At 41.5% G+C, this 10,907-nt stretch overlaps 1 protein-coding gene across 1 annotated transcript; it reads right to left on the reverse strand.

Annotated features, from left to right (window-relative positions):
- Window positions 1-1,229: 1,229 nt before the first annotated feature.
- On the reverse strand, window positions 1,230-10,183 carry LOC146516317 (uncharacterized). Its single transcript, XM_085161459.1, has 2 exons — window positions 5,104-10,183; window positions 1,230-4,709 (listed from the first exon to the last, which is right to left on the reverse strand). Exon 2 carries the CDS (start codon window positions 4,635-4,637, stop codon window positions 3,426-3,428), a length of 1,212 nt encoding a protein of 403 aa, XP_085017585.1. The 5' UTR covers window positions 4,638-4,709; window positions 5,104-10,183; the 3' UTR covers window positions 1,230-3,425.
- Window positions 10,184-10,907: the final 724 nt, after the last annotated feature.

The following is a 10,907-nucleotide window of genomic DNA, read 5'->3' on the forward strand; positions in this document are numbered from 1 at the left end:
ACAATACCAGGGTGAATGAGTCTGTGTGTATGTGTTAGATCTTAGGGGTCATTTGTATCTGGGTATGCATGGAGGGGCAGTTTGTTAACCCTAATCTTAACCCTTCAATCCAACCAGATCTTATACTGTTTTACACATTGAGGTATTAGTTTTACTGTGATAAAACCTGTGCTAATTTTTCAAATTATTCATATTTTAAAGGGACCATTCAACCCCAAATGGCCTGCAGCACTGTTATTCATGCTGCCTTTTTATGTAAGCATTTTTATGATACAATATAACTGGATGGCTTATGCTGCACAAATGGACGTGACAAACATAAAAATGGGAAATTTGGAAAAATGTAACATCAGTTACTCATGGCAGTAAGGCAGAATTTTATTCTCACAGACTAAAAATGATCAAAAATTTGTTTTGTCTGCATTTTTATTTCTTTATATAAAGAAAGTGGAATCTGCATAGGAGCTTTTTCTATTATCCCACAAAGCCCGTTGTTCTCATCCTCACCATTTTTCATCTACCGTTACGTCAGCCCTGCTTTGTATCAGACACACAGCCACTTCCAAGCCACTTTCACACTCGTGTCCCTTCCCCCTGCTTTATCTGAATCCACACATGTACACTAGTTACACACACACACACATCACCACCACCATTACCATGCAGGGGAAACAGCAGCCTTGAACTTGTCTGGCTCCTCCCCCTCCCACCACCAGTCCTCATTTAGAACCACCAACCCCCAACACACTCCTCCATTTCTCTAGCTGCCTCTGCATGCAGGCATTCCCCTGGCAACTGTGGTGTGGTGGTGTCTGCCTAGCAACCCTTCTACTCCATCTTATATGGCTTATGGTATGGGTGGAGTGGTGGTGGTGGGGGGGCGGTAGCAGTCTAATCACAGACAAAAGATCTCATAAGTATGTTGTGGTTTTGTTGGGGAGAAAGCGAGAGAAGCGGGACCTAAAGGATGGGTCTCTGCAGCTGCACAGGTCTGCAGAGAGATAACCTCATATTTCAGCTTTAAGCCACAGTTTTTGAGGTCAATATGACTATTATTAGTACTGTTACTGTTTGGTTTGGTCCTTACTAAATCACCACTACACACCACTTACCAATTTTTGCTGGTCTATTGTTGTCTTAATTATGATCTCTTTAAAATCATATTTCTTAAATTGATTTAACTCTTGAATCCAATTTACTATTTTTGTTTTTTGGTTGTTTTGGGGGGGGGGGGTTGGGGGGGGGGACAAGTCATATGCCACGCCTCCCTTCCCTCACCTTAATCATTTCTACGTATTTACTCACTTATGTCTGTTTTCTAAATGATTTTGTGACTGTAAACTTGATTATAGCTCATGCTTTGTGCAGCTCATTGTGTTTCCACCTGAAATGAAATGTGCTTTTAAAAAATGAGCAAGCAAATTTGTCTTGTTCAGTTTGCTTTCATTTTGTTTTCTTGCCTCATACTCGCACTGTGCTTTGTGGGGTGAAAGAAGTCAGTAAATAATGCTTTGCAAATCTTGTTGTTGTGCATGTGCAGCATGTGTTACTGTAGTAAGCACAAAGGAGTAACACTGCTGTGAATGAATGGAATGACTGAATGAAAGTCATACAGCGTGCTGCTAAAGACACTTGGCGCCACCTGGTGCTGGTAAAAAAAAAAAAAAACTAAAAGTGAAAATGGATTTTTCCAAGAATACAGAATTATGCCATTCAGTCATCTTCTGAGACAAAATGCAATCATTCATTTTATCTACAACTGCTTTCTGGCTCTGTGCTGTTCTCAGAGTGTGTTTTACTATTACATTTCATATGTCTGCGAGCTCATTTCTATTGTTTTCTGGTGTTACTAATGTATTCTGAACCTATATCCTTCACTTCCATGTGGGTCGTTCAGTCTCCACCGCAGCTGCTTCGAGGCTAAAAATAGCTTTTCTGCTGCTGACGTGATAGATGACTCATGCAGTGTCACACTGCTCTCCCTGCATTCACCCCTCTCTCCCCAGCACTGTCCCACACACTCCACTGTCCATCTCAGTATCCTTAACTCAGTGCAAATGGATCAACAGTGAGGTGGTGTTTACAGTTTTAAAGTCTTTGTTGAAGGAGGAAAGGCCATAAACAAAACTGAAATGATATTAGTTTATGGAAAGAAGAAAACTCGTGACACATTGGTTGTTACACCCCTCTGCAGCCCCAAATCTCTTTGCATTGGCAATGCAAGAGTCTTCAGCTGCAGCTAATTGACTACACCTAGTCAGGTGTGGATAAAGGCATACCTGAGGCAGGCTTTCATGGATCCTCACTAGTCTTTGTCTTAGTGGTACTAGCTTTTTAGCTAACTTGTTATGTTATTTAAAATAAAACCTTGTCTCTGTGAAATTCTGGTGTTAGTCTCCATATTTATGTTGCGGCTTTTGAGCCGGATTGCAACATTCAAAGTCTGGCGCAGTGGACACTACACAGGTCCAGTGCCACACCATAGCTCCTGTTGTGCCCAGCATTAGTGCCAGATGTGGCTTTAAAACCCTTTTCTTAAAAATATCTGTCATTCAGAAAAATGCAACACAGTCATTCAATGTTAAACTATGATCAGTCTAAATTTATTTGGAGTTTTCAGTGTTTGTGATTGTGCATATGCAGGCCGATGGGTTGTCCAAACAACATTTAAGTTGACTGTCTAAGGTAGCCAAAGATAAAGACAATTAAATATCAATTAAAGACAATTAAACTATCAAATACCTTCAAACAAACCCTTAAAAATCCCTTTAAGGTGTGTTGAGGGTTAAGCCTTGATTTTAGTATTAAAAGCCAACTTTTAGGTTAGGATTAATGTAAGAATTTTACACTTATTTGTGATGATTATTAAACAGATGGGGATGTGTGCGAGTGCAAAACCAAATGCAGATTGTTTGTGATTTTAAATTGTAGTAAAAAAAATTGCAATTTCTTATCAGGAAAAATGCTCACAGTGGTTTACATAAAGCAGGATTTTATTTCCACACAGTTGAGTGCACTCACAGTTTTGAAAAGTAACATCGAGGTTACGATAGTGAATGGCACAAAACCCACAGTACACTCCAAAACGTCATGTGAATAACAGCTTAATTTTACACACAAAATAACTGCCCGGTGTCTCGAAATATGACGAGATTGAAGGTGAGGTTGAATCTGATGAGAAAGAGGTTTTTGCAGATGATGGACACTTCATTCTTGTGTTTCAGTCCAGTACATACAGTGTTGCGTATACGTGATGACTTTCTTTAATTCTGCTCCTGCTGTATTGTTCATCACTGGAGCAAACAGGCCACTAAAAAATGTCATGCTATTTCAGAGGTAGCTGCTTATGCTCATCCCACTCTGGGAAAATGAGTTTGATTATTTGGGGAAATATGGTGTGGATCTGACCGTCCCCTCATCTGGTTTTAGGCCATCTTAGGAAGCAGCTGTTGAGACAGGAGCTTCTTGAGCTGAGCCACTTCCTGGGACAAACTGCTGATCTGCGACCTGAGGCTGTTGTCCTCTGCTGGATATCTGTGGTCGCTTGAATTCTGCTGAAAAGATGAGTTATTATATCCTGAAGGTGAACCCTGATACTGCACGCCCCAGGCATCCTCTCTAGACCAAGAAGCATGGCTCTCCACCTGGCCGTCCCACCCCACTTGCTGGTGGTTTCTCATTTGGATGTTTGGTCCCACCATGGCTATAGGCAGGCCACTATTCCTGCTGTCAGGTGATGCAGAAATTTCCCCTCCGTTGCTGCCTCCCCCAGGGCTTTTGAAACGAAGCTTGTGTGGAAGACTCCTCAAACCCTCTGATGAGTCTTGCCTGCTTAAATACTGACTCTCACAGCACTGCTGCTCCTCCGTCACATCCCTCGGAGAAGGCCTGCCACTCTCACCCAGTGTGTCATCAAAAAACACAGGGCTCCCCACGTTTGAGCCACATGAGGTCACAACCCCAGTCTCCTGCGATCCACTATGACTCAACTCAGCTGTTCTTGCACCATAGATGGCGCCCTGCTGCGGAGCCTGAGAGAGGATCTGGTGAGTGTTGGCACTGGCCTGTGTGCCGACATATGGTGAGCCATCAGTGTGAGCCTGGTAGTGATTTGTTGATCTGGGGGTGGGATGAGGACAGAAGGGCCCAGTCAACGGTAGGATGGACACATTAGAGGGGTCCTTAACAAGCCCAAAGCGAAACTTGAGGGCCAACAGCTCGGCCCTGAGGCGGGCGTTCTCCTCCAGCAGACCCATCACCCGCCTCTCCAGCACCATGTCATTCACTCTCCGCTTTTCTCTGGAGCGTCTAGCTGCCTCGTTGTTTTTTTTCCTCTTGTCCCAGTAGCCATCATCTTTTTTCTCATTAGGGATGAACTCCCGTTTGCGACGTGCATTATTACCGCTGTCTTCGTCACAGCTGTTGCCAGACATGGCTTCAGCGTTGTTAAAGCTGTCTTTGCGTTTGAAGGCAAACGTGTGACCCAGGAGGCTTCGGGCCAGCTGACTCGTGGAGGTCAGGATGGAAACAGCCTCCTCGGTGAAGGAGCCGGTCTCCCCCTGAGGCCTGGACCCCACACCCAGCAGAGAGGGCACCGACAGATCCTGGATGACGCCTCCCACAGTCTGACCCGTCATGTTCACACACTCCTGACTGCAAGGAGCTGCAGGGCTGGCAGCTCCCGGTGAAATATGCTGTAATGGCTCCACCTAGAGGAGAAAAAAATAAGAATCCACGTGGTGAAATGAAAATTTGTAATGTTGTAAAATTTAAACCGATTGTCAAATTAATGTTAGCAGGAAAATATTTTTAAATACAAGATTTAAAGAGAAAAGCTTTCAAAATGAATAATTACAAACGTAAAAGCTGGATGAATCTTCCTTCACTTAAACTTAGAAATCCCAGATGTCTTATTTGATTCTGTCCAAAATTATACATGAAAACTTTGATTTAGTGCCATCAAATGGCCATAAATGTGTAATGGGTCATTTAGTTCTTCATGTTTACCCCACACAGAATAATAAAATATAGCACAGGTATCTTAACAGGGTAAAATAATGACTGTAAAGGTTACTTTAAAAGCCGTAAATGTATATTACTTACAAATCAAGCAGCTGCAAACTGATAAAAACCTTCTGGCTCGGAGAGGAGACTGCAAATCTCTGCAGGTCATTCAGACGTTTCTGCTCCTCAACACACCGCATCTCCCTGCCGTTCCCTCCCCCGCTCACTGGTTCAGCCGGGGTCGGAACCTCACCCCGGGTAACACACTCCTCCTCCTCCTCCTCGTTCTCTTCACCCTCCTCCTCCTCCTAACGGGAAGCCAGCCGAGTCAAAACAGACAGGCAGGGGTAAAATAAGTCTGATGGGCTTGTTAAATTTATACTTCCACGGCAGCTGTGACCTGCGGCGCTTTTAACTCTCGTGTGACGTGTCTGACTGACACGCAGAGACGGGACTCGGATCATAACTGACACATCTGAGGTTACTAGAGGACAAAAAAAGGAGGACAAACTAAAGCGTCATCATGAGAAACACATTTACGATGATGTACGAGCTTAATAAGACAGAAGCTCTACGTTTAAGCTTTAAGTACTTCTATTATAGTTTAATTTATCTCACCGAGTAACATTGAGGGGGCGTGGTTAATGGCTTGTACTGCAACCAGCCACCAGGGGGCGAATAAGATTTTTGGCTTCATGTTTGAACAGAAATAAGATGAAATGTCGAAATGTTTTTAAAGTATAAGTAAAACTTCTCATTTTAAATTAAAATACGTTTGGCTCTGATAAGTTTCATCGTGATTATTGATAAAAGAGTTTGAGACAGTTTGGAGTTTCTTTTTATGGGCTTAATGTTTGTAAAGTACCTTTCTATAAGTATCAAGTTGATCACCATGGGTCACTTGACATCGTCTAACATTTTGATTTTAGGCATGAAATATGCACTTGGATTAATAATGTGGAATGACATTATGACATTTACTCACAGACTGTATATAAAATATCGATGTAGCTTCCGGGCCTGAAAAGTAGCAGACATACCTTAAATTTGAATTTTTCTTCTCCTCCCAGGAGGGTCCAGTTGTTCAGAAGTTTACCAGAATTTATCAGACATATATTTTTTTTTATTAAACTTCAGCAGATACAGCAGTAAATCCCACACCATTCTTTTTTCCTCATATTTTTTGTCCCCTGAAAACCTCCAACCAAACAAGGTAAATGGCTTCCCCTATGGGACCCTGGTTTTGCTGAAGACCCCTTCCTGTTTAGAAGGCGTTCTCCTTTCCCACACTTGCCAGGTGCTTTGTCATAGGGGACTGACTGAACTTTGATGTTTTCTTTCTAAAAGTGTCTTTAACCTACTAAAGCAATATTTAGATAACTGTTGTTAAGAACTGGCACCATATAAATTTATGAATCAATCACAGTCAGCAGGATTCCTCTAACAGACTAAAATGATACACTCCAACAGCTTTGACCTTTGGAGGCACACAACATCTAAAAGTGTCCCGTACAAGCAGCAGATCCTTTAAGTCCTGTAACCAGTGGCCGACATACTATACATAGATGTTTGATCTGATTGAATCGAGGTCTGTGGTTTCTCTTTGGCATGTTTAGACCATGCTTAATCAATTTTGCAATGTCACATTGTCCTGCTGAAAGAGACCACTGGGAATAATGTCACTATGAAGGACTGTAAGGTCTTACAAAACCATGTTAAAGAAATTTCACCAATTAGAGAGGGCACCAAAAAGCTGGAGACCAATTTAAAGGTGTTTTTACTAATAGGATGTAACAGTAAGTTGAAAAATAACATAGTCAGTGGAATAAATAAACAGTAATCCACAAAAACAGTGGACTAAACACGGGGGCGGGGGGGGGGGGGGGATCACACACAGGTGAGGACAGTCGGGACAATTAGCAGACAAATAGGAAGCATAACAAATGCAGGACAGAAAGAAAGACAAACCTTCAAAATAAATCAGGAGATAACCAAAGGCGACCGAACAAGTACAAGATAAGGAAACACACTGAACATGTAGAGAAGAAGACTTACAGTAAACATTAAGACAAAGAGTAAGGAACACAGGATGATACACAGCGGCACAGAGAGAAGAGAAGATAGGGAATATGTCTGTGAAGGTTCTCAGAAGATAGGGAAACTCTGAGGGAACTTTAACTACTACCAACAGAAACCAAAACATGAACCAAAACATGGGATACAAAACTGAAACTCATTACTGGAACAACCACATACTAAAACAGGAATTAAAGACTCAAAGATGTCACTAGAAACAAAACTTGCATTTTACCAGAGTAAAGAAATCCAAATAGAAACCGAGAAATCCAGCAACCACAAAAAATGAACATTTCAAACACTTGGAGTGACAAAACACCACAGAAGCCCAACTCAAACATATTAACCAAGAATTTTTTAAAAATGAAACAGTAAAAACCTGAGGCCAGTGACCTTGTCATCATAAGCTTGTTCTTGTCACATAACACTTCCTGTTTCTACTATTTCACCAAGTAAATTATGTTCCCAGTGACCCACATCATGTAAAAGCCTCTCAGACTAGGCCACCTTGTTCATGGTACCCTGGTCCAACATCATGCCAGGAAACACCTCAAAAGACCCGAGAGTCTCTGACAAAGAGACTGAATTAAAATGTTTCTAACAGAATAGCTGGAACTATTGCCGTGCCTCAGGGGTAGAGTGGACTGTCTGCTAATCAATCAATAATCACTAATCAGACAGGTTTAAAGGAACACTATTTGTACAGATGGCAGCTTAGACATATTGTCAGTGGAGAGTTGTCAGGCTTTTATCTTCACACACTCGACTCATGTCCAAGCCCCGTGCAGCACAGTTCTGCTCTCTTGTTCTAAAGCCGCTTGGAGGCTTTCTCCAAGTTTCAAGAGCAACGCTTGCTCTAAATACACAGATGTTAAAACTAAGTGCTGCTGTGGATAAAGTCAGTGAGAAAGTCTGAAAGTGTGTGAGATATTGAACCCCAGTTTACCCCTGATTCCCATCGGTGTGGGTGGGTGTGTGCAATGCTTAAAGTGCACATAAAATAGCACCGTATGAATGTGTGTGATTGGGTTATGCACTTTGGGTGGTCAATAACATTAGAAAATGTCCTAAAACTTTAGTACCCATCTGTAGATAAACACTCTTTAATATGGCAAAAGACTTTTACGGTTTACTACTTCTTATTCTTTGCATCCCTGGGCTATGAGTCATGGACTCCTAGGAGTCCACACACCCCACTTTGGAAACCATTTCTGTAGTTATCACAGTCTGGTCCTCATCAGAGGTGCTCTGGTGTATCAAAGTCCTATTATATTGAGATAATGTTATTCACTCTACCTTTTAGGGGCTTTAAGTGTTGAATACTGTATGTTCTACAACAACATCAATTTTACCCTTATAGCTGTACCTGGAAGTGCTGCTTTGGAAATCTCCGAAACTGCATGTCATTTATCTTTATTACCACTTAAGTAAACAAAATATTTAATTTAACTTGATAGTTTAGGTTTTCGTAAAGGCCTCTCAAAAATAAGAATTGGAATGGCTGTGTAACCTAGAAGATATAACTAAGGATAAATATTTGTTATGGAAGCTTAGGGAGAAAAGCAGATTTTCATTAACTGCTTTGTTTCGTCTAATTATGTTTTTACATGAGGTCATAAGGTTTGCCAAAGCCTGTGCGGGCAGTGCTCGTGGTTGCTTAAGTTGTCCTCATTTGCTCTTTCCAAGTAAGCACCACTAACGGGCAGTTCAAGGTACACAGAAACATGGGGAAAAAAATACTGTGCGCATGCTTTTATATGTCTCTTAAATTCAAATGAGCACATAGACAATATGATTCTGTTTTTCTTTCCATTACAACATCAGGTTATTAGGCAGCATAGTTGTGTAATGTAGCTCACCATGTATGTTTTCTCTCTTTCAGGACTATAACCTTGCTATGTTAAAAACAAGAGAAGCTAATCACAGAGTTACTACACCTATGAGCTAGTATGTAAATTATTTAATCCTGTTAATGAAAAATGTAAAGACATCTTTATGGAGACTGTGCCCTGAAAGCTAGTGTAAATGGGGAAGCAAGCTGTTGCATAATACTCAGAGAAAGTGCATGTGAGGACTGTGCCATGCTGAAAGTTCAGTTGGGGTGAGTTTTTGCAGAAAAAAGGAACACTGTTCCATAAGCGTTGTGCCACAGTGATACTTCCTCCTTGCACATGAGACTTCTTCACACTGAACCTCTCCTTTTTCTGTGTCGGCCTCTTTAGTTTCCATTAAACAAGGCAATACTTTTCATTTAATTTATGCAGATCTACGCTGGGTGTCAAAGACTCAGCCCAGAGCCAGAAACGACTGGTCAAAGGGTCCAATCAAAGCAAAAGTTGGATATGTAAAACGGGAAAAGAGCAGTGCATGAGAGCATCATTTTTCACTGTATTTGGCACAAAGAAGCATCATGTTACAAAATCACATCAAGTCATGGGAACTGTTGTCCAAATTTCATAATTTCATCCAAGCCAGAGGCCTGAATTATTGTTAGTTTTGAAGTTTTTTCACAGACATAAATATGACCAATGTCCTTTTATACAACATCAAAGCAAGGTAGTCAGGCCAAGGAGTTGTGTCAGTGTTTGTGTTTCTTTGTAATATACACTGACTGAATATGGAAGGACTGAGACATACTGCTGGCAATGCATTTATTTTTCTTAAGATTTCTCATGCTGCTGACCTGTTTTGTAAACGAAAAAGCAGTACTTGTATTCCTTTACAATAAAATGAATGCAAAAACTGAGTGGTGTTTATTTCTCATAGGGTATTATGCAACGCAGCAACTGGATGTTCCACTTTATGTAGGACTGTACAGCACTTTTTATCCCTTGTCCCACTGTCCCAAATAGTGAGACAATGTTCCACATTCTGTTTAGCATGAAGACAGACACTGAATGACTTTAATGAGCGGATGCTATCATGGTTCTCAGGCTGGTTGACAGACCATCATTGTACACTATCTGCACAATGTCCAATATGGAAAAATGCAGGTCACCACATTGCTTCAGTGACGTTACTAAACAAAATAGCAACTTAAAGAGTTTACAGCATTTTTATCCATCCATCCATCCATTTGCATCTGTTTATCCTATTTTAGGATCACGGGGGGGCGGGGGGGGGGGGGGGGGCGGCAGGGTACACCCTGGATAGGTCGCCAGTCTGTCGCAGGGCAAACACATATACACAGGCAGCCATTCACACTGACATTCACTCCCACATTCACACCTATGGGCAATTTAGAGTTTCCAATGAACCTAACCCCACTAAGTGCATGTCTTTAGATTGTGGGAGGAAGCTGGGGGACCTGGGGAGAGCCCATGCAAACACACGGAGAACATGCAACTCCATACAGAAAGACCCCGGCCTGATGGTGGAATTGAACTCAGGCATTTTTATTTTGTGGAAATACTTTCAAAAGTATTAGAAGAAGATTATTGCACAAAACTAAAATTTACTTTCCTTTAATAGTGTTCATATTTACTTAGTGTAGTAAAGTTTCTTGTTGTATTTACCCTTTTCCTCACTCTCTCACGCCTCACTCACTGTCTTGACTTTCTCATCACTGATTGGTTTCTGAGTTTCTTTGTACCTTAATTGAACTCAACTGGCACACATTATATATGGACTGTGCTTCCTGTTACTCACTCTTTTCACTCCCACAGTGGGTGACAGCTGAGGTGAGTTTGATTTGTTTTTCCGAGTTTAAACCTTTAAGTTAATTAGTTGACGTCCAACTCTGTTTTGTCTTTCAGAGTTTAGCAGCCCCTGTGTGTCTTTAAGTTAAAGTGAAATAAAGCCAGTCCCACTGCACAATCATTGATGGC

The sequence above is a fragment of the Neolamprologus multifasciatus genome, chromosome 6 (genome assembly GCF_963576455.1).
Source record: "Neolamprologus multifasciatus chromosome 6, fNeoMul1.2, whole genome shotgun sequence".
In the NCBI taxonomy this organism is placed as follows: domain Eukaryota; kingdom Metazoa; phylum Chordata; class Actinopteri; order Cichliformes; family Cichlidae; genus Neolamprologus; species Neolamprologus multifasciatus.